The following is a 25022-nucleotide window of genomic DNA, read 5'->3' as shown; positions in this document are numbered from 1 at the left end:
TACATGGCAAGGACGAGCCTATGGGAACAGTCACGTGAGTTTTGCTCCATGTCGATGTTCGCGAACCTCATGAAACGCTGCCACAAGGGGACCACAGGAAGAAATTGTAATGCAATAGCAACATCCGTGCTTTTCTTGCTTTGATCACTAGCTTTGTCCAGTGCCAACAAACCCTGCCTGCACACTACAAAGTTCAGCTGCCTAGCGGAAAATTTCATGGCGACTTGGAAGCGCCTCTAGAGTTTTTCCCTAAGGTCACCATGACCATCCTGTCTTATAAGTGATCGCCTATCATCGGGGTTCTCCAATAGAAAGCTCTGATTCCAAAACCGTGTTACTCACTTGAAGCTGCGCACATTAAAAAAAAGTGTGAGGATTCAATTTATCTCTCGAGTTGTAGAATGGGTTCCGTAAGAGGAAGGTGAAGGCCAAGGCAATCACATTCTTGCAATAGTGTTCATCATTAGAAATTAAAGTTTTGTAGAAATGGAGTCAAATGTATAAGTATCTAATAAATGCTTGTTCGCGAAGCTACTGCAATGTCACCAATAGCAATGAGAGTGTAGAAGAAATTGCAAGTATGCAGTAAATTAAGGCATCGACCATGGCTTGGTTGCAGGACAGCTTTGGCCACTATCTGCACATTGCCAGCTCTTGCTTGCTCTCTACAAGTTGCAGCTATCGAGCGGGAAACTTCATGATGAGTTGGAATTGATAAGTATTTTGAAACCGAACCAAAAACCCTGAAAACGAACTGGTAATCAGCCTTGAAACCCCAAAAAACAAATCCCTACTGGTTCGCAGCAGACAATCATCAAGATTAATTTCCAATTTCATAGATAACAGGGAAAAACAGCATCTAATAGCTTTATCTGACGAGGAGCAGCAACAGGTTTCTTCTGGGAATCCAAACGAACTGAGAGAGGGAGAGAAAGAACAGAGATTGCTACTTCCCTGCAATATCTTTGCAATATTTTACAAGAACTTGGCTATCAAAACTGGAGAACACAAACTGAAATCAGAATTGCAGCACTTATCTCAAAGATTCTTCGCGATAGAACAGCGGGAGAGAGAGGAGACGTAGGATGCACAACACTAGGGCCCACAAATAAGAGCTGGACCCCCCCGAAGGTCTTTATTGCATTAGAATAATACTTTGTACAACTGGCTCTCAAAAGAGCATGAAGTTGAGTACAACTCTTGAATGAACCTGGAAGGCCTGGGGCCTTTCTTTAATAGACTAGGCCTAGCAAAAAGCTAGGGCATGCTTTCTAAAAGCTACTTTTACATAAAAGCCAAGCTTTCTAGGCTTTCTTTTTAAATTTGGTGCTTTTAGCGCCTTTTTTATCTCATGGGCCCTCCTTTTAAAGAGGAGCCCCTTTGTCCATGCTTTTAGGCCTTGTGGGACCTCCTTTTTGTGTTTTTCTCCCCACGCTTGGGTCCTTTTTGCAGCATAGCAAAAGTACAAACAATAAAACTTATTCTAGTAAACCAAAGTTGGTTTTCTTTTACCATAGTCATTCTCATAAAGACTCTTCTTTATTTCTTGGGAGAATTACCAATTGGTGACATCCCCTCGGTTTCTAATCAGTTGTCCTCAACTGAAAAGCTTCTTAATACAGCTGTAAAACTTGGGAATACCTCCTCTCTTGGCATCAATTGCCTAATAGTTCTGGTACTTTGCAAGATACCCGACCGCAGTTAAACTTGGCTCTGGGTGTTTGCTTCTTTGTGCGGTACACAGTCTGTTCTTGTTGGAGGATCTCCTCCATCTCTTCCACTAAAGTGGATCTTGGAATTTGGCAACTTCCGATCATTGACTTAGATCAGTCTTGTGGCATTCTCTGCTCCTTTTGGCCTACTGGCCTTCGAGGGCACCAGGCAGCCACACGCTCCTCTTTTTGCATTAAAACACTTGCTTTCCGCACAGAGATTCTTGCTTTTCTTTGCCATTTCCTGCTCTTTAAGAACATTGGGCAGCCATAGGTCCTTTTTCTTGGCGTTTCCTGCTCTTTAAGAGCACTGCACAGCCATAGGCCCTTCTTTTTTTCTTGGCGTTTCCTACTCTATAAGAGTACCTGGCAACCATAGGCCCTTCTTTCTGGAATCCTGATTCTGGATTGATTATTCCATCCAGGCATTTCCATGACACTGCTATGCAATAATCCTCTTGCTATGATAAACCCACCTGAGTCCTTTCGATTTGGTGCCATTCTCGATCATATCAATATTCTTGGTCCAAATTCCTTGGAATGACAAAGCTCATGACATCTTTGTTTCTAAGAAGCAACATAATGTTTGTAGATACACTCAGAGAAGTTTCCCATCTGGTACTTATATGTTCTTCTTTCTTGGCAAATCCATGCCCCTTTCACTTGGAGTTGACTGCTTCTTATTTGACTTTCACAAGCCGGACTAGAGATAGTTCCAAAATGATTGCTTCTTCCAAGGGCTCTGTATTCCCCTCGGCTTCTTTGGCTGCAACTCCATCTTTAAATCCGAATAAAAAGAAAGCAATAAATTGCATGGCCAATATTTGGGCATATCATACTCAATGACTTCTCATTAATGAGAGGGGTCTTCTTGAAACAAATTCAAGAAAATAGTCCACTTTTCTCCTTGTATTGCCATACAAGGGTTAGGTCTTCAAAAAAAACTGGTTGTCCACCTATGTGGTGGGTCCTCTGTATGCTGTCTGAGAGACCACAGTGGACAGGAGGGTCTCAACGGGCTAGACACTGGCTTCGGAAGGCTGGCATCGTCAAGAGGTAACACCCGTAATGGAGCGGTATTGGCGATCAATTTAAGTAGTCCGTTGTTGCCGCCTCCTAGTACTATCACTCCAATCGGTCAATTCCCAAGCTAGTGAACATAGAGGGACATCTCCAACCCTCATGAGTGGGTCAGCGCGGTGGTGGGTCTTCCGTGTCAACTCTCTAGGTCCCGGCTGCGGCATATCCCTAGGGACTACTAGTCCATGCCACTTGACTGAAAAACATCAGTACCCCTCGAGTCTTCTCTCACGGAGTGATTTGCAGCTGTACTGATACTGTTTCCAAGTATTGTGAGCCTCTTCTTGGAATGGCTTTAGAAATAACTCACCAAACACTTACTGTGTTGGTCAGACATAAAATTGGAGGGTTCTCAAACTTTCCAAAAGGACATATAATTGACAGATAAACTGTAAATCTGTGTCATTTTGGCCATAATAATCAATGAGAAACCATAAGAGTTCTTGTATAAAACAAATCCCAATGAAAACTAGTGAATAATAGAATCTTGAAGAAATAATGGGTCAATAATGACCAGAAAATACTGCCATATTGAGGGCTGGTACTTGGAAAACAACAAAACTGAATATCATAACTGAAACTCCTCTGGAACTGAGATAATATAACTTGAAACTGAAATACTTGGTGAATAATGACCACATGGAATTCCGCCATAAAGGATCGGATACTTGATCATCTCATCATCCATAAGAACATAATTGATGATCATGACTAGTTTTTTTTTTCCCAAAACGATTACTTCATTAAGTATGATTGAAAACCGCAAGAGCAAGCTCTAATGCAGGAGTACAACATGTCATGCATGAGAAATAAATAAACAGCTCAAAAAGAGCTAACAAAAACCGAAGGTGGAGGCTGAAAATGCCACCTCAGCCCAAGACAAGGGTTAGATCTTAAATATAGATAAATAAAACTTCATAATAATGAAAGAAATACTTAGCTTTAGATTTCCCATAGCATCTCTAAAAGAACTTTGTCCAATGACAAGCTTTCACTAAGAAGTGGTTCTTTCTTGCTTTTGCCAATTCAGCCAATAGTTTTCGATAGGAATCCTCATCCTTGGACCTTCTTCCCTTCACCTCACAATCTTGCTTAGGTGCTTGTACTTGTGAGGGATGAGTGGCGGCGTCTATGATGACAAAAACGAAATAGCAATTGCTACTTTTCGTTGCTTTTTGCTGCTTTTATTGCTTTTTTTTTAAACGCCGCTTTGGAGAAAAGAAGGCCGCATGTGCACAAAAGTTACTTTTGTGAAAAGCGGGTGCTTTTTTGGGAGAAGCAAATGCTTTTCGTGAAAAACAAGTGCTTTTGGCTGTGAGAATTATGAGCAAGAGATTGGAAGCACGTCACCAAGGATGACGACAAGATGAACGTCTTTCCCACTTGATAGATCACAGAGAAGAGAAGAAAACAGCCCAAGAGATAGTGCGATAGAGAGAGAAGAGACGTCTAGCCAAGATGAATTTGTGCCTCCTTAAAGATGCGCCTTAACATCTTTTCCAAGCCCAAATCTATCATGGTTTCCTTAGTTATTAGGTTCACCGCTGATCCATAGTGTATTAAGGCCTCTCTAATGGTGTCCTTCAAATAGTGGTCACACGGTTGCAATATTGAAAAGACACATGTATATTACACTACTATAGACACTAGAATAAAAGAGTAAACCTATATTAAAGAGAGAATGATTTAATGATATATTTGTTTTATATTATGAAAGATTGTTTACATCATGACTTACAAGGTTGGATCTCAAGTTCCTTGATTTAAACCCACCATCAAAACCCATATTGTTGGATCTACAACATTGGGACTCCATGTAGCCTTCCATTACTCCATTTGTGATTCAATCCTCTGTTAGATAGTCTCTTTGTCTTTTGGGTGATTGGGCAATTGTGCAAAGTCCTCCAAACAGAAAGTGCCCCACCATCCTGGATGTGTATTAGTTCACAAACAGGAGTGCCCCACCTTCTCGAGCAAGAATCGGGTCACAATTGGTGCGCCTCACCCTCCAACACTCGAACTGGTACAAAAACAGGTGCGCCTCACCTTGATTCACAGCTGCGTGCTAGCCTTGGACCGTTTCCACCAAGGAAAGTGAAAATCCTATGCTCTGATACCACTGAAACCGAACCAAAAACCCTAAAACGAACTCGTAATCAGCCTTGAAACCCCAAAAAAATGAATCACTGCTGGTTCGTAGCAGAAATCACCAAGATTAATTTTGAATTTCATAAATAACACGGAAAAACAGCATCATCTGACAAGGAGCAACAACAGGTTTCTTCTGGGAATCCAAACGAATTGAGAGAGGGAGAGAAAGAACAGAGATGCTACTTCCCCGCAATATCTTTGCAATATTTTACAAGAACTTGGCGATCGAAACTCGAGAACACAAATTGAAATCAGAATTGCAGCACTTATCTCAAAGATTCTTCGTGATAGAATAGCGGGCGAGAGAGAAGGAGACACAGCATGCGCAACACTAGGGCCCACGAATAAGAGCTGGACCCCCCCGAAGGTCTTTATTGCATTAGAATAATACTTTGTACAACTGGCTCTCAAAAGAGCATGAAGTTGAGTACAACTCTTGAATGAATCTGGGAGGCCTGGGGCCTTTCTTTAATAGACTAGGCCTAGCTTCTAAAAGCTACTTTTACATAAAAGCCAAGCTTTTTAGGCTTTTTTTTTAAATCTGGTGCTTTTGACGCCTTTTTTATCTCATGGGCCCTCCTTTTAAAAAGGCGCCCCTTTGTCCATGCTTTTAGGCCTTGTGGGACCTCCTTTTTGTGTTTTTCTCCCCACGCTTGGGTCCTTTTTACACTCTCTTAGGTCCTACACATTGCACAAACAAGTTCCAACACTTTAACCCATTAGAGGTTAGCGAAATGCATGCATTCCTAGTTCTTGGACTAATCCTAGTCCCTTGTGGGCATCCCCATTGTTCACTTTTACCAATGCATAGCAAAAGTAAAAACAATAAAACTTATTCTAGTGAATCAAAGTCAGTTTTCTTTGACCATAGTCAATCTGATAAAGACTCTTCTTTATTTCTTGGGAGAAATACCAATTGGTGACATATTTCCCCAAGGTGACAATTTTATTTTGATCAGCTGTGTGAGATAGACGACGACCAGAATGGAATGAAGGTTGACTTCGATCAACCATAGCATTTTGTATTGACTACAGTCAAAGATATTTCACTGGGTTTAAGTATTCTGACCTCGGTCAAGGTTCTTAACCATGGTCAAAGAGGGTTAACCTCAATCAACTAGAGTTGCAAGTACAAGAGAGTGGTAAATTGGCCTATTTTGAAGGGGCTCAGGCTGCCTACATGTAGGGGAGTCACCTTGGAGTGTGCGACCACAGGCTTGGCAAGCCCACAATTGCCAACTCGTGGCACCTGTAGAATGCAATGGAATTTAGGAAAAAGGGACAGCAAGGGGAGTTGCCAAATTTAGGGACCTTGCTGCTCCCATGAAATGTAATCATAGATTCACGTTACTGCATGAACACCCTCATGCTGTAAACTTTGTACTCAGCAATCTTTCAATTGGAAATAGATAAACATTCGAAGCGGTCCAGCCGATTGGATTCTAGGCCCTAGCATGGGTTGAGAGCATGAATGTTTAACTGTGAAGGTTCCGTTTTGGCTGCAACATGATCGTGAAGGAGTTTGTTTGTGAGGATTCAATTTGCATTGGATTTACACCTTAGAGAGCATTCAAAGAATTAACACAAATGTTGACAATCCAACCATATGCTCGAGGAGCCTGAAGTAGGAAGTCTATGGCTCTTCATAGAGACTACACCTGGGGGATGGTGGCTTGGTTGACAAAGGGAGGACACGCGCTTCAGATTGATGAGATCTCCCCAGCCTACCAGATACAGGGGCAGAGCATCCAAAGGATTGCACTCCATGAGGCAGTCCCTCCTGACAGCCTAGCTGCTCCTCCTCCTACGGAGGACAGTGTTTGGGAGGTGGTAGCCAACATCACGGCTTGGAACATCTGAGTGGCTCACTGCAATCTTGTGATGGGTGAGCACCCGGTTCCACCCTCGGCTACCCTAGTTGCCATCTGGCAGGATATCATTTACACTCTTCGGTCCACCTGGGAGCATGGAACTCCAGGCTCCAGGGCGACTATCGAGAGGCGTGCTCGTTTCTGTTGGGCTTGGCCTGCAAGTGTTTTCTACATCTTCACTCCGCGAGGGATTCGCTGGCTGTATAGTCCCCCCACTTGGCTGTTAGCCCCAGTTCCAGAGATCCCCTAGGCAGTGAGCTGGGTTTCTCTGGAACAGGCCGGTTTCTTTCTTTCAGCCTTTTCCCGGTTTTTTCCATACTCAGCACCTTCGGGGCTGCTATCGTGTATGAAATCTTTCAAGCATTAATAGAAGGTTCCTTTCTTTGAAAAAAAGAAAAAAGGAAGTCTATGGCTGCGTCAAAGTGGCAATGCTACTGGCTATTATTCCCTCTACATTTGTTGGCCAAAGGATTATTCATACAACTTGATTAAAACGGATACGGAATCAACAAAGCAGATCAATGGATATGGATGAGTAAATTATTGTTTCCCTCAAGAAATGGAGTTGCATGTATATATTTAGATGGGACGATCTGCTTTGATTATGTTTCTTTGTAACTGTTACACTGATTATGCTGGCAGCCACGTAGAGAGAGGAGAAAACAAAACACGCTCTTGTAACTTCTCCACTAGATGTGTGGTTTTACATTTCATACATATTCTACCACATCTCGGGTTGAAATCTGAATATTATAACTGTGTAAATTCCTTTTTATAATTTTATCAAAGAGGCAAGCATCGATACCTAGCGGAATCGGATGTTGGAGCAACAATGGAAACATGATGGAGGAACAAGAAGATGGAAGAAGCTTATTCATTCATGAGAGAGATGGCCAGTATATAGGCAAGAGATACAATGTACCTATGAGCTCAAGAGAGCATCTACATCCACAAATTTCATCTCTCAATCACACACCACACTCCTTCAATCACACCTACTGATTGACACATCATCAGTCACACCTAACTCAGGCACACTTACACACACATGTGTTCACACACTCACTCATGTGATCACACTCACAACAATAGACCTTGGTATTGACCCAGTATATCAATTTGTCCCAACATCGGACAACTAGGGCAGACTCAAGTTATATAGCTTTGATATTAAACTAGCAATATTCGAACTGTGTAAAATCTTTTTAATAGATTTATAAAAAGGGCAAGCATCAATATGAGACAATTCTGTCAGACTGAAGTTATATAGCTTGGATATTAAACTAACGTGTGGGCCTGTTATTCGGTTGCACTAACTTCCATCTCCAGCATTTAACATTTTGTGGAGCATCGATGTTCTATAAGAGAAGAACATTTGCCAGTACCTCGGGATCAGTTTTCTGATCAATATATCGAAAGTGAACGTTTTGAGCTGTCACTTGCACGTTATCTATGATCTGCAAGACAAAGCATCCAGCAAGTCCACACAACTTTCAAACTCTACTAGAGATGCTGCTACCAAATAACAAGACAGATGGATCCCACTAACATTGCATAGACTGCTGCTTTGTATTTTAGTTGAAACAAAAAGATAACAGATATAAATTCATCCAGAGATGTATAGAAAACAATAAGGATACTATAAGCCAGTAATTCTTATTATTACATGTACATGGTGATGAACGATTCCTCTAATGACCTTACCCTTACAGATCAGAAATTTAACGTGACAATAGAAATCCCTTACAATTAGTCCAACATTGAGGATTTGAAGACACAGCAATCACAATCATTTATGCAAAGATATAGCTGGAAGAAGAATGTGAAAACAAAAAGATTTCTTTCGCAAGCTAAATTTGTAAATTCTTTCAGCATTTAATCATTCTTGAAATGGATACTAGGAAGTCTTCCACATCTGGGTTTGTCATGTGCACAGATTGGTATCCGACGTGTACTGGGTACACAAGACTAGCTCAGGTAGCCTGGGGAGGCTTAGAGCTAGGCAGGCTTGATTCTCGGGTTGAGTGGCAAGGGTACGAACCAGTAAGAGGTCTTCGCTATTTTTGGCGCTTGGGGCCCGAGTCTATATAAGGGGCCGAGAGGTTCAGTTCTCAGAGAGCCGATGGGAGCAAGTTTCGTTCCCAGGTGCTAGGCCTGATCCTGGATTAAGTCCCGGACGCGCGCCTACATCATAGCGTAGCCCAAGGCCCAGTAGCAGATCCCAGGCTTCACAGCACCACCTGGTGGTATGGGACACCAGGCTGGTTAGGATCTGGTTGGGAGTTCGTGCCAGTAGCTCAGCTCGTGGCTCGGAGGGGACATCTCCTGATTCGGGATCACATCCCGTAGATGTCATGGTTGGGTGGTGGGCAGCCTGCTCAGTTTTCTCACGTTGTGTGTGTTCTTGTGTTTGCTTGCAGATCAGAGGTTTCAGGAGTGCTGGGACGTGTCAGTTGGTATCAGAGCCAGCCTTTGAGGTAGGAACTTCTGCTCCAAGAATTTTGGACGATTTGTTCCTCCAGGTATGCCCTAATTTCGAAATTTATGCTGCAAGTTCTTGTTTGGTCCGTCGGTTATGGGAAGTGGTCAGGATTTAGGGAAAAAGTAGGAAGAAGAGAGTGAGGATGAATTCGAGATTGTTAAAGGGTTAGGTGAGAGAGGGTGTGAGGTGTAGCTAGGAGAGAGTGGAGAGGATTGGAGGAGAGGCGTGAGAGGAGCTGTTTGGTAGGCGAAGGGATTCTGTGTATTGGTCAGGGCTGCGCAGGAGGTTAGGTGATGCAGGTAGGTGCGTGTAGAGGAGTGCGCCATAGACTGGAGCAGGATGCGGCCACGCTGCTGTTCGGGGTGGCTGATGCGAGAAAAGCACCAACCCTCCAAGTTTAGGAGGGTGGGCATGCTAAAAAAAGCATCGACCCTCCAAGTTGGGAGGGTGGGCTTTTTTAGAAAGCATAGCTTTCTAAATAGCTGCACCGTCTCCTTTATAGCCTGGCGAGATCATAAGCTCAACCACAGCCTATGCTAGAGTGCGCAAGAGGATCCCTCCACACCCCTAGCAGACTTTCGTCACCTAGGTACGGCTACAGCTGCAGCAGATTTCCGTACGGTACAGCCTGCAGCGGAACCAGCAGTGGGAATCCGGGTTCACCTACTCAAGCTGATTGTCAGCTTTGTACCCCTTCTTTTCGGCCAGCTTCTCTTCTTTCGTCACCTCCTCTTGGGACAATTTTTCCCTCTGCTCCACTCTCCTTCAAGCTTCGATTCCACCTGTCACTTCTCTAAGTCCACTACTTTTCAGATCAGATTTCAGACATGGCTGATTCTGTAAATCCTGAGTTTGCGATGGGTGACCAGGATTTGAACTACCCTGCGGAGGATGACCAGGGTCTCTACGACGATCTGATTATGAAGAAAGCCTTCAGTGAATTCACCATTACTCTTGATGGAAAGTTTGAGCAAGTTAACGCGAATCAAACGGGGTTGACGCAGCAACTCCAAGGGATTCAGACTACCCTCACACTTCTGACTAGCACTGTTCAGGCGCTCACGCATGTGGATGCCATGGCTTTAGTGTTAGGTCCGAACATCACTCCAGATCCTTTTCCCAGAGATCAGAAGTCTCGTACCAAGGAGGTTGTTGACACTTGGTTGCACAAGTGGCAAGTACACTTCCAGTTTCACCCGTACCCAGATGACAAGAAAATACAGCTTGCAGGAAAGGCTTTATTGTGGTTGAAGGAACTCCAACCCAAGCCTGCAACATGGATAGATTTCAAAGGGGTCTTCAGGAAAGAGTTTCTGAAGGAGGAGGAAGATTATGATATCGTAGGCAAGCTCAAAGCCCTCGAAATGTCCAAGCTAAACTTGACTTTTGAGGTTTATCTTCAGCGGTTTCGGGATTTGCAGACCAGAGCTACAAAGATGGATCCAGTGACCTTGTTAGGTTTCTTTGTGGATGGTTTGCCTGACTCCTACAAGTTACAAATCAAGAACAGCAAGTGTACCACGTTGCAAGAGGCCATGAATTACGCGCGTATTTATGATGATACCATGGCCAGTGCAAAGGAAACCACAGTTTCCGACACGAGTGGAAAGAACAAACGGAAGTTCTTCCAGTCTACCACTGGTACCGGGGAGACGAAGTCTATAGACAACGCCTCCAAGAAACACTTGACTTAGGCGAAGAATAGTCGAGCCCGTTTCCTTCGTACCTTGAAGCTAAAGAAGGAAGGATGTTGCTTCTTCTGTGAGGAGCGGGGCCACACTAAGAATGATTGTCCTAAGCGCAAGAACCAAAAGCAAGCGCTGGGACCGAAGCTCCAAGCGGGTCCGGGTACCAAAGCCAAGGGAGCTAATCAAGTTTCGATGACAGGTATTTCTGTAAATGTCATTCAGGCCCACTTTCTTGTAATTGCACTTTTAATACTTCGTTATTTGGTTCCCATGATCTTTTCCGAGTTTATGGAGAAGTTAAGGACCAAAGAGTTCACATTCTCTACCTTTTATTGGCCTAAGATGCGTGCATTTATTGAAAACTATCTAGTTGGTTGCCGGGTTTGTCAGGTTACTAAGGCAGAACGCCTTAGGAGCGCGGGTTTATTACAGCCACTGCAGATTCCAGGTAATAAATGAGAAAGTATTTCCATGGATTTTATTACTGGTTTGCCTCGAACGCGCAAGGGTCATGACTCCATTTGGGTCATAGTCGACCGTTTGACAAAAATGGCTAGGTTCTTACCTACTAGAACAACTATTTCAGCTGTTCAGCTAGCTCACGAATTTGTGGACCACTTGTTTAAGCTGTATGGTTTGCCCTCTGACATAGTCAGTGACAGGGACTCAAAGTTTACAAGTAACTTTTGGACACTTGTTTTTGAGAAGTTAGAAACTACTCTAAGTATGAGTTCCTCAGATCATGCACAATCCGATGGCAGTACAGAGAAGGTTAACCAATTGGTTGAAGATATGCTTCGGACGCGCAAGGGTCATGACTCCATTTGGGTCATAGTCGACCGTTTGACAAAAATGGCTAGGTTCTTACCTACTAGAACAACTATTTCAGCTGTTCAGCTAGCTCACGAATTTGTGGACCACTTGTTTAAGCTGTATGGTTTGCCCTCTGACATAGTCAGTGACAGGGACTCAAAGTTTACAAGTAACTTTTGGACACTTGTTTTTGAGAAGTTAGAAACTACTCTAAGTATGAGTTCCTCAGATCATGCATAATCCGATGGCAGTACAGAGAAGGTTAACCAATTGGTTGAAGATATGCTTCGGGCATATGTTTCTAAGAGACAGTCTTCATGGCAAGATTATCTACCTATGATAGAATTTGCTTATAACAGTGCAAAGCATTCGAGGACTGGTTACAGTCCTTTTATGCTTATGTACGGGTTTCAACCTAAGTCACCAGTTATGGTTGGGTTAAAAGGGATTCAAAATGATGCTGCAAAGACCTTCTTACAAGACATGCAGGAAATGTTGCAGTTTGCCAAGGAGTCTATTAGAAGTGCCCAAGATCGGAACAGATTTTATGTTAATAGACATCGTTCACCTAGAGAGTTCTCTGAAGGAACGATGGTATATTTGCGAATTCCCAAGGAATCCAAGAGCCTAAGTACTGGTTTGGTTCCGAAATTATCCCCCAGATACTGTGGTCCATTCAAGGTTATTAAAAGAATTGGACCAGTTGCATATCGACTAGAATTGCCTCCTGATGTTAAAGTACATCCAGTCTTTCATGTCAGTAGACTGAAAGAAGTAATGGGTGCGGACGATCAACTTGTTTCTCCTCAAGAAATAATAGAAGTTACAGATTTGACTTTTATTCCACACGAACTTGAGTGTATTCTTGAATTTCGTGAAAGACAGATTCGTAATAGAACTATCACGGAATACAAGATCAAGTGGAAGGATCGTGTTGAGGAGGATGCAACATGGGAGACATTACAAAACCTCCAGCGGACATTCCCGGGTTTTTTAGCGAACTCAAGAGTGAGTTCTTAAAGGAGAGGAAGTATGTCATGCGCACAGATTGGTATCCGACGTGTACTGGGTACACAAGACTAGCTCAGGTAGCCTGGGGAGGCTTAGAGCTAGGCAGGCTTGATTCTCGGGTTGAGTGGCAAGGGTACGAACCAGTAAGAGGTCTTCGCTATTTTTGGCGCTTGGGGCCCGAGTCTATATAAGGGGCCCAGAGGTTCAGTTCTCAGAGAGCCGATGGGAGCAAGTTTCGTTCCCAGGTGCTAGGTCTGACCCTGGATTGAGTCGCGGACGCGCGCCTGCATCATAGCGTAGCCCAAGGCCCAGTAGCAGATCCCAGGCTTCACAGCGCCACCTGGTGGTATGGGACACCAGGCTGGTTAGGATCTGGTTGGGAGTTCGTGCCAATAGCTCAGCTCGTGGCTCGGAGGGGACATCTCCTGATTCGGGATCACATCCCGTAGATGTCATGGTTGGGTGGTGAACAGCCTGCTCAGTTTTCTCACGTTGTGTGTGTTCTTGTGTTTGCTTGCAGATCAGAGGTTGCAGGAGTGCTGGGACGTGTCAGGGTTCGAGTATATCAAGATTGTAGAACATATTAGAGCAACGAGTCATGACTTAGGGTCTATACTTTACAGTCTACAGGGCTCTCTAGACCATGGGAATGAATAAGAAAGAAAGAAAGTTTAATAAAAGTCTTCGTAAAACCAGAGGGTCTATGAGACTGAAAAGAACCAGATACAAGGAGCTGAATGGATGGAGCCTCTAATAAGTAGGCATCTACACACAAGACAATCATAGAAAACACTAGTTAATAGAATATCTGAGCCCTTGGAGAGGATGGAGCTGTGGTGTGACATCATTGCAATGATGCTCTGGAAGCTGGTTGATGGGTCAAGCCCAAGGGGAAGCCTGGTGGTGCTTCAGTGTGCGGTGGCATAGAACCTGCAGAAGATCTGCAAACAGGGTTATGTGGGCTGAAGGAAGGTGGCGACCAGCCTTAAAATGGGATGAGAAGGGAGGAGGTGGCAAATGCACAAAGCGCCAGATCAAGCAGAAAAGGGATTTTCGTGTATGCTTTATAATTACACATATGCATTTAAAGGAAGGGGGACACATCTAAACCACACCCCTTTTTTTAAATTGATTTTTTTAAATTAAAATGCACCCCTACAAAATGCCACCCGCTCCCCCCAAAAAAACAAGACATAACATAACATAAAATAAAGCAAAAAAAAACAAATTCTCCCTGTACGCGTACATGTACCGTATAGTACAAAACAAACAGAATAACAATAATTATCATTTTGCATAAGAGGATTCCTGGTCCCTCTTGAATGGCTTCCCCCATCTTTTTCATCTTTGAGCTTCAATAAAAATGTTTTGCAAAAGCGCAATAAGCTTTTGACTTAGCAAGATGTCACTGCAAAACAGGCCCATGAGCTAAAGCCAGGCACTGGTGGAAAGAGAGCCCCCTTAGGGCTGCTGACCAGTCCCCCTTACGCAAACGTGGAAGCTTAGGGAGCATCAAGGATCAAACGCCAGAAGAGGGGTGAGCTGTAGGTGAGGCTAAGAAGGGAGAAATGAAGGCCAGCGGGAGGGAAAAGGAGGCAGAAACAAAGAAAGGCACAGGCAATCTGCAAAGAAGTGAAAAGGAGGGCCGAAGGGTGGCTAAAGGGAGGAAAATGAGCTAGAAACGAGAGGGAAGCAGAGATTTCTGGTGCAGAAAGAGAGAAAGCCTGAACATGGTCAAACAGGCTAGGAACAAAGGGGGAGACACGCAGAGGCAGCCAGAAGGAAGGCAAAGGCTAGGAGAAAGAAGAGGCTTAGGAAGGAGGGGCGGAGCTGGTAGGGAGCAGGTCGAGGGGAGGCTGGCAGCCCATAGGCCATGGAGCAGGAGAAAGAAAGAAAGAAAGAAAGTTTATTAAAGTCTTCGGGAGACCGTGAAGGTCTATGAGACTAAAGATAACTGATACAATGAGCATAACGGTGGCGGACGGGCCAGCCAACCATTTCTACAAAAAAGAGGTTATGAAGGACGGTGTGTCCAGTCCTGATACAAAAAATATGTGTCTACCTCCAGATGATACAAAAAAGAAGGGGGGGCACCAAAAATGGGACAAAGGGGGGAGATACAATATATATGTGCAGGTGGTGATCGTCAGAGACCAATCATAGAGGGGCCGTCAAATGGGAGGCCGGAAAAAACCCTGCGATACATGATTGGCCTCTGACGTCATGCGGCCTAGCGGTCGTCGGGGGCGGCGGGTGGCCCTGCAACGGTAACCCCGGTGGGGCGGGCAGAGAGCAGAGACAAGATGTCATGGACCCGGATGTGTGAGTCTGTCCGCTGGCGCAGCTGTCGTGGCTCTGGCTTTCGCTCACGTCCGCGTCGTCGGCTAGACTGAGGAGAGGTATCCTGTGACTGGAAGAAATCAGTGATGGGCCGCTGGGTGTCCTCACGCTGTGTGTTGCGCGTGTCGCCGTGCTCGGAGAGAGGTATCTCGGTGGCGAGTCATCTCATGTAAGAAAGCGGCTAGGCATCGCTAATCCGAGAACAGCAACATGTGTGGGAGGGGGCCGAATCTGTCGCGGAAGAGGCAATGGTACCGGCCTCGAATGGCATAATAGATAGGACATCTGAAAGCAAAGTGCTCCTCCGACTCGATCTCCTGCAAGTCGCAAAGTGGGCAAAGGCGGCCCTCTCGTGGGATACCCTATGCGCGTCCGCTCTCGATCCGTAATCGGTGTGACGAAACCCTAAACTGACCGAGGGAGATCCGGAGCGCATGTGGTAGATGAAGCTATGTGTAACCCGGAGGTGTGATGAAGCCCTCCTATGAGATCTGGAGGCAATGTCGGCGGTAGAAGTCGAGCTTCACAGGAAGCTCGGGGTGAAGAAACCATGTCCGCCAGGTGTGGAGCTGGAGCAGATCCGCTCGAATGAGCCGGTTGACCTCCTGGTCAGTGGGGGAGAGGGGAGATGGTGGAGCGTCGAGGCTGTACTGAAAAGGAGGCAACCGGTCTAAGTCGAGGCCCAGTAGGGTGAACCAACTGGAAAGACGACTATACCAGTATCGCTGGTCCCCATCAACGGATAAGGCCATGGAGGAGGATAGGGCTAGCCAAGGTAGGCGGAGGCGACCGTCATAGGAGGAGCTGAAATCCCTGACTCTATGTAGATAAGTGATAGCCTGGAAATCCGCATCGAGCTGTAGGGGTGAGGCGCCGAACTCTGCTAGATTGATCTGGTGTGGTACCGATGGTTTGCTGCGGATCATCCGAGCAAACATCAGTATCTGTAGGCGCTCGACTCGAGCCCACTCTGTGTCTGAAAGGTCGGCTCCCCACCACGAGCTACCGTACATGCCTGCTGGGCGGACCAAAGAATAAAAAAGGAGAGACTTGGTCCGTGGGTCCTGGAGTGGGAGTGGTAGCACTGTCGCTCCAGCCTGGCAAGAGCGGCCTAGCCCCGGCTGTGATCCTGGCCTGCATGGCCGGGCGCATCGTGAAGATCGGGCCTGAGAAGACAACGCCCAAGTATGTGTAAGAGTCAACTATCTCAACAGGGTCGCCGACGAAGAGGAACTGCTCTCGGTGCATAGCGGGTCTGGAAGTGTTGAAGATCATCACCTTGGTTTTCCCAAGGTTGACCTTCAAGTCATGTGTATCACAGAAGACCTGAAGTCCATCCAGGTGTAGTAGCAGAAGAGGATAGTAGTACTACATCGTCTGCGTATAGGAGAATCTGGATGACAGCCTCCGCAAGAGAGCAGCCTGCACCTCCGAGTGTCCTGATGGTGGTCTCGAGCTCGTCGATGTAGAGGCCAAATAGAGTCGGTGACAAGGGACATACTTGTTTGACTCCGATAGTGTCTGGGGTCCAGCTGGTGCCAATCCTAACCTGGCCCGTCACCTGCTCATAGAGAGCTACTACTGCCCAGATAACCTCCGAGTCGTAGCCTAACTCCTGCAGGTGTCTGACGAGTCGGGCGCGGGGAATGGTGTCGAATGCCTTGCGGAAATACACAAAGCAACAATATACTCTCTGTCTCCTCTGTCTAGCCTCCTCAATGATCCCTCTAAGTGTAAAAATGTGATCGTAAGTCGAGTGATCCGTCCTGAAACCGGCCTGTCCGGATGCCCTCAGCCCCTGTACCTCTGCGCGAGCACTGACCTCGCCATCTAACACTGATGCATAGATCTTGGACATAACATGTCCAATCATGATGGTCCTGTAATTCCCTGGATCCATGGGATCTCCTGCTTTGTGGATGGGTGTGATAGTATTCAGGGTCCAGGCTCTGGGGAACCCGTGGCAGACAGCTTCATTGAACAGCGTTGCCAGGATGAGAGCAGTTGAGATGGAAGTTGCATACACTGGAATTGCAGCACTTCAGCTGCTCACAATGAATACTCATCATTAGTACTAAAGCTAATGGTGAGGGGTGAGGGATGAGATAGAAGCCACAAGGCTCTTGAAGAAACTAGGGATTCAGCCCCATCGATGTGGCATTGAGGCAATGTACCAAATCAAAATGGATCAAATCACACTTCACCTGACTAGTTGCCGGAGTGGTAGGTGCATGTCCATGGATCCCTTTGACAGACACAAATTGCAAAGGCTCTTTGCAATTCTTCCATATGCATGAATGGGACCCTAATGCAACATATGTTATTAAAACTGAAAATCAAAGACATCCTTAGGAAGAAAACCCAAGCATTCTTACACCTGCAAAATGAGATCGCCCTCCTCAACCACTTACAAAGGTGTCGTCAACGGCACTAGCATACTTTGCTTACAAACTCCTCCATTCATTCGACATTCTAACACCTAGAACCATATTCCATTGTAGCAATATGGACAAGGAATAAACACTCAACCCAACGAGTCCAACACTGGAAAACCAAACCCTAGCAGTGAAGAGCCATCGCAAGAGAAGACCTGAAAACTTTAATGATTTAGGAGAGTTCGAGACACTTTGAACAAACTGGGTGTGTTTGATTTTCAAGGATGATGTGATTAGCCCAGGAAATCAAATTTCAATAGTACTCCCAAGAGATGCAAAGTTGTTATAATCAATGTTCCAATGTACATGATGTTGATAGTTCACTTTACATGCAAACTTCTAGATGTCTAAAAGAATATTGATAGGACGAAATGAAATTCTGCCTAACCGAATCCTTCCTTTATACTATAAAACTTGTGCAAAAATACTTATTGTCTTTAGATAATCAAGGAAAATACAGCTAGGAAAGTCTATAGATACAATTAAAGGAAACCAAAAACATGACTTTATTGCATCCTCGAAACACCAGAGAGCCTTTGAGGACCAACCGACTGGATCAACAATAGTGACGCGAAGTGAGGAGCAGAGTGATGTAGTGCATCCATGTATTACAGACATGAAACACCAAAGAGCCTATAAGAACTATACTAGTTTGAGTGACATAGAGATAGATAGCCAAACAGATAGGCAATGTGCAGCAAGGTGCATGTGCATGTGTGTGTGCGTGTGCATGTGCGTGTGCATGTGAAAAAGGTTGATAAGTGATTGGCAAAGTGACTTAGTCCACGCTCACATTTACACAGACATGAAATACCAAAAATCCTATAAGGACTAAACTAGACAAACGTGAAAGCTAAGAATTGGTAGAGTGAATCAGTGCATGTGTGTGTGTATAACAAACGTGAAACACAAAAGAGCCTATAAGAATAAACTGGAGCAAGTGACAAGAAGATAGACATACTAATGGATACACAAATTGATGCATGTGCATCTGTGAGTGTAATGTCTGAAAGTGATCACTTGCCTTTGTAGAGAGATGCGAAAGGAATGATTGGCTTGGATTGTCATCTACAAGCAGCAAAAAAGACATCACTTGAGTTTTTTGTTTCATAAGTCCACAAGGGAGAATCATTGATGATGTGACATATGTTATATAAATTCTTGAACATGAAAATTCACCATATCAACACATAGCTTATCCATCATGCAATATAGAGATGTTTAACCAATAATTTCTCCTCAAGGCACTCAATTGCTTTCCCCATCTACTACAGTACTGTAATCAACCTCAAATTCTTTTCCATAGAGATAATGCATCCCCCACCACTTTTCCCTTGTATCGTAAAGGATATTCTGCATTACAAGCCTACAGATGGATGCTTTAAAAGGATCTTCACCTGATTCTCATAGACCCTTTGGTCTTCGTACACATTGATAAACTATTATTCTTTCTTTCTTCCTTCCTTTCTACTAAAACATAAACAAAATCCCCCGCCCCCCCCCAAAAAAAAGGAACAAAACAGAAAAACAAAAAATCTACTACCATTCTTGCCACTTTACCTGGATAAAAATAAAGCTTGTAGCATCTGGTGTGCATGTATAGGGTAACTACAACCTCAATGGAACAAGAAATTACCGTTGACAATATATTAAAAATGCAAATATGAACACCAACAAACTAGAAAGCGTATCATTAGCAGTCTTCTTGTAACCCTCCCGCTCACACTCACTCACAGACACATTTGCACCTCACTAACACTGACACTCAGCCTTCCCGTAACCCCCACGCTCACACTCAGCCTTCCTGTAGCCCTCGTGCTCACACTAATTCGCACACACATTCTCACACTTCTTCCCATAACCCTCCCCCTCACACACACACTCTCACTCTACCTCAGCCTTCTTCCGCTCACACACTCCCTCCCACTCACTTTCACACACTCGCACTCACAATCACACATACACACTTTTTTTGTGGGATCTTTGAATCATTATATTACAAAAAAGCTATCCCAAAAAAGGGAAGCTGAAATACATCAACAGAAAATCTCACTGTAGGAGGAATGTACATCATGAGTAATAGAATCAGATTGCAAGCAATCAAAAAGCGATTGCTGCAAAGAGTATCTAAAGAAAGAGAAAGTGGAGAAAATGGAATCACCGAAGACCCTATGATTGCGATCCTTCCATAGAGTCCAGAGTGCCCAGTATCACACATACACACTTTTTTTTTTAGTGAAATCTTATATTTCTATGCGGGAAACCTCAAAAGAGGTAAAAACCCACCAATAAGTACAAGGAAAAATTTTACAGAGTAAAGCCTCAGAGCAAAAGTCATGAGGCAACCAAGTAAAAAGTATCACACATACACACTTTTTTTTTTTTTTTTGGTAAAATCCATTGTATTTATATTCTCATAAATTTACAATATGGGAAGTCTCCCACACACTAGCAAAGAACTCCGAAAGAGAGCCCGATAGAAGAACTCAAAAACAAGTAGAGAACACTTCAAGGCTAGTAGCATCCAAATCCCTTGCAGCAAAACTGTCATGTAAGGATTGCTTGAGGGACATTCTGAAGAAAATAGTATCACACATACACACACACAAACTCACACTTGCACACACACACACTCACTCGCTCACATGCACACTACACTCACACACACACACTCACATTCACACTTACTTTCACTTTCTCGCTCTCACACATTCTCTCTTTCTCTTTCCTAGTTTTCTTTTTCTTTCCTTTCCTTTTCCCAGGGACACTTGCAAGTGACAAATGGACCTCCAAATGGTTTCAGACTAGCAAATGGCCACCCGTTCAGCCAATCCTTGTCCCATTCCACAAGCTAGGAGAACATGCATTTTCTCCAAAGACGAGCTGCATCAGCTTCAAAAGGATGTGGAGCTTGAGAGCTTCAATAGCCTCTCTCTGCACACCATGGATCCCACCCCTCTAGAACTTATGCTACGGGATTGGATGCTTGCTGCCCGTCCCTCTCAACACCTCTCCAATGTACGTTTGTTGGCGCCCAGGTTGTCTTTGAATCTCTTGGAATCGCAACGTAGTGCTTCAGGTCACTCCTCTAGCAACTGGTTCGAGGATGATCCTCGTCTCACCTTACTCACTGGGGTTCGAACTAGTGGAAGAGGACAAATGGGTCAATTCTAGGCTCCCCAGTCTACAGGTTTAGCACTGGCTCCTTGCCACAATTGAAGCCTCTCAGATTGGTCACAAAAGTCTCCCCTTTCCTGGCTTGCTTCTTCCACCGGTAGTTAGGGCTGTTGGGGTCCCAAGAGTGTCATTGTTGCAAACCCTAATATCTTTGATGACCACATTATGTTTTAGTTGCTCCTCAAGAACCAAACTGGAGAAAAGGAGGGAGAAAGAAAGAAAGTTTATTATAGTCTTCGTAAGACCGATGGGTGTATGAGACTATGAAAAACTTGGTACAAAACGAGCTGTGAGGGTGGAGGTACTAAACAAGCATCCACACCAATGCAGAATGCAAAAATGCAAAATGATAGTCCTAAGTACAACATAGTGGTTGAGTGCATATCAATCTCATCATCATCTTCATCATCATCATCATCATCATCATCAGGACATCAAGGTGGATGAGGCAATGGAGGCATGAAATCGAAGATAGAGTGTTGTCGGATGCTCACGGGTGCGGCCCTGTGACGTCTCCTGGTCATAGCTCTATGCCTAACAAGGGCCACAGTGTTGTCGGCTGCTCATGGGTGTGGCCCTGTGATGTCTCCTAGTCATAGCTCTACGCCTAACAAGGGCCACAGCAACCCCTATCGGTCGGGCTCTGACTCTGAACAGAGAGGGGATATCCCTAAGTGTAATCTGCACGTCAACAATCTATCTGAGCTGTCGGTCACTGGCTCTGGGTCACGATCGTGTCGAGGCCTCTTCTCATGCAGATAGAAACTCCGTGATAGAGCTCTGAGAAGGATCTGCCAAGGAAGAAGTCTGCTCCTGTCTCCGTGATCGAAGTATCCTCTTGCGATGCCTGACTACCTCACAGATAAAGCCCGCCAAACATCTCTAGACTAGGTAGGAGAGAAATCCGAACAAAACCCGAGAGCTATCTCTAAAAAGGTGGTAGAAACGCCCTCGGATCTCATAGTAGTCAAGGCATCTAAAGATAAAGTGTTCCTTCGTCTCAACCTCCTGCATGTCACATAATGTGCATATGCGCCTCTCCCTAGGTAGGCCCTATACTCTGCTGCTCTCGATACGAAGTCTATGTGAAAAGACCCGGAACAGCACAATAGAGATCCTCAATGAGTGGGGTAAGTGGATCTGCATGTACCCTGGTGAGTCAATGAAACCCTCCTCTGTGATGTGCAAGCAGTGATCTCTGTAGAAGTTGAGCTTCGCTAGGAGTTCACTCGGTAAACCAGGTCCAGAATGTGTGTACCTGTAAGAGATCCTCACGAATTACTTGGCGGACCTCGTGTGACAGGAGGGGAGAAAACAGAGCGCCCGTACTGTACTGGAAGGGAGGGAGTCTATCCATGTGTCACCACAATGTAAATATCCTAAGTCAAAGTATAATTGACCATTTATCTGATCATAATTAAAGAGTTTTCATATGTGTTAATTATGGTCAAAGAGTTCTTTTAATGGTCAAAGAATTGACTACGGTCAAAGATACTTGACTCTGGTCAAGTAAGCCTGACTTTGGTCGGAGAGACTTAGTTTATTACCAAGAGGGTTAACTGCGGTTAACCAGAGAACCACAAAGCTGACTACGGTCAGAGAGTGTTGACTTCGGTCAATGAGACTTGGCATGCACCTAGAGGGTTAACTACAGTTAACCAAGATGTGCCAACTTCGGTTGGAGAGTTGTGCCAACTTCGGTTGGCGAGACTTGACTATAATTAAGGTGCCTCGACCCTTGGTCAAAGTCCCTTAATTATGATCAAGAGCGTTGACTTCGGTCAACCAGAGAATAAATATATTTTTTTATATTTGTTATGTGTGCACATGTGTTTAGTGGGGACGCCCACCGAGACTAGAATTAGTCCACAATGTGTTATTTGTATGCAAAGCGCTAACAATTAATGGGTGCCATGGTGGTGCGCTTTAATTAATTGTTGCAGGTACTAAGAAGAGTTATTTTCCTAAGCACTACGGGAGCCTAACAAGCATCTAGGAGGCGGTTCGCATGACCAAGTGCTTCGAAGACTCCAGAGTTGCCCTTAGTGGCATGTAATAGGACTTAGTCTAGATTTTAGACAAGTGGCATGTTGCCAATTTGAAATGAGCTTGAAGCTCTTGTAATATTGATTTCACGTTGGATTTTTGTATCAGGCAGCTCTACGCTGAACTCTTGTAACAGATTCTCTCTTCAAGAAATAAAATACCTTCGGGGGGGTCCAGCCCGACATGTTGTCCTGGTCCCTAGCTGTGTGTAGAGAGAAAGAAAGAAAGAAAGAAATTTTATTAAAGGTCCACGGAAGGCCATACATGGCCTATGGGACACAAAATCATCCGAAAGGAAAATACATCATCAACGATGCGCCAACTAGGTGGCCTCATCGTAATACAGCTAAGATGCCAAAAATGGCTACAAAAATCCTAGATACAAAATGAAAGAGAGAGAGAGAGAGAGAGAGAGAGAGAGAGAGAGAGCTCTTATGAGTGTTTCTGCAGTACATTATGAGCGTGAGGTTCCACGGGAGAGCTAGCGATTGCATGGTGCGCTTTAATTGTTAGCGCTTTGCATGCAAACAACACACTGTGGACTAGTTCTAGTCACGGTGGGCGTCCCCATTGAACACATGTGCACACATAACAAATATAAAAATATATATTTATTCTTTGGTTGACCGAAGTCAACGCTCTGGATCATAATTAAGGAGCTTTGACCAAGGATCGAGGCGCCTTAATTATAGCCAAGTCTCTCCAACCAAAGTTGGCACATCTTGGTTAACCGTGGTTAACCCTCTTGACGCATGCCAAGTCTCGTTGACCCAAGTCAACACTCTCTAGCTCTGTAGTTCTCTGGTTAACCGTAGTTAACCCTCTTGGTAATAAACCAAGTCTCCCCGACCGAGGTCAGGTTTACTTGACCAGAGTCAAGTATCTTTGACCGTAGTCAATTCTTTGACCATTAAAAGAATTCTTTGACCATAATTAACACATATAAAACTCTTTAATTATGATCAAATAAATGGTCAACTGTACTTTGACTTAGGATATTTACATTGTGGTGACATCCCCTCGGCTTCTATTCAGTTGACCTCAACTGAAAAGCTTCCTTGTAAACATCCAAAAGCTGTGGATGATCGGATAACATGTCTTCGTCCATCCACTTGGCATCTAATGCCGTATAATTCTTAAATTTTACAAGATACCTGTAAAACTCCTTGCCTTGAGGGCCTTTGCGTACAGTATGGTACACAATTTGCTCTGGCTGAAGGACCTCCTCCAACTCATCCACTTCTGGTGGATCCTCTGATACTGGCTCTATAGGCTCTGGCCCCTGGAATTTCTTTAGAAGACTCACATGGAATGCATTGTGAATCCTTCAATGCTCTGGCAATGATAACCTGTATGCAACCTCATTTATTCTTTCTGTAACCCTGAAAGGACCATAGTATCTGGGAGATAACTTTGCATACACTTTCTATTTGCCTTTAAACTTGCGGAGCCTAGCTTTTTCAAACTTCAAAAGTACCCAATCCCCTTCCTAGGCTGTCTTGTGCACATCCTGAGGCTGTATCCTCACTTGGTGATAGCCACTCTTTAAGTCTATCCTGCTGAAAATTAATTGATCCAGCACATCATCAATGCTCAAGAAAAGGGAATCAGATGCATTCTGAGTGCTTTTTGCAGCAGCCAGAAAAGGGGCAATATAGTCGTTGATGCCTTGGCAACTTTGTGGGTATATGCCTTGAGTTGACAGCCCGGTACTGGCATAGATTGTGAATGCAAGACACCTCTTGTTGAGGTAAATTTTCTCTTTGAAAAGCAAAGGCAGTGTGCATCAGTTGCATACACTGTGTGTGTGAGAAACTTGCAGATCTCAGACAAGTTGTTGAAGGAAAATGGCTCAATCACCTCGCCAAAGGGATTCACAAGATAGGGATGCACATCCAAGACAGAGAAGTGTGCAACAAACTCAGCAAGAGTTTGAGCAGATGGTACGCACACGTATGCAGGAGGTGGAAAATTTCAGAAGGGACCCAAGAGCTCAGCATTTGTTTCAAGTAGAAAATATGCCTAATGCAGCCTATGATGTGCCAATGCCAGAGGCACACTCTCGTGTACAGCCAGAGAGAGAGAGATCTCATAGCAGGAAGAGATCGAGGCATCATCACCGATCTCCCAGTCCTTCACCGTCTACCTCGAGCTCGACTTCTGTATCTTCTTCTTTATCAGATAAACCATCCAGGAATAGAAGGAAACACAAGAAG

At 44.5% G+C, this 25022-nt stretch overlaps 1 protein-coding gene across 1 annotated transcript in view; it reads right to left on the bottom strand.

Annotated features, from left to right (window-relative positions):
- Positions 1–25022, bottom strand: part of LOC147900370 (vacuolar protein sorting-associated protein, putative (DUF1162)) — a 249522-nt gene that overhangs the window by 181381 nt on the left and 43119 nt on the right. Inside the window, exons 5-6 of the mRNA XM_087376703.1 lie at positions 18608–18651; positions 8200–8271 (exon numbers count right to left, since the gene is read on the bottom strand). Of these exons, the coding sequence (XP_087232829.1) occupies positions 8200–8271; positions 18608–18651 (116 nt within the window). The remainder of the gene's footprint in view (positions 1–8199; positions 8272–18607; positions 18652–25022) is intronic.

This window comes from Dipteris shenzhenensis, chromosome 7 (genome assembly GCF_047967505.1).
Source record: "Dipteris shenzhenensis isolate YYH24624 ecotype China chromosome 7, Dip_SZ_1.0, whole genome shotgun sequence".
NCBI classification, from domain to species: Eukaryota; Viridiplantae; Streptophyta; class Polypodiopsida; order Gleicheniales; family Dipteridaceae; genus Dipteris; species Dipteris shenzhenensis.
This window is presented reverse-complemented; position numbering and strand designations above follow the sequence as displayed.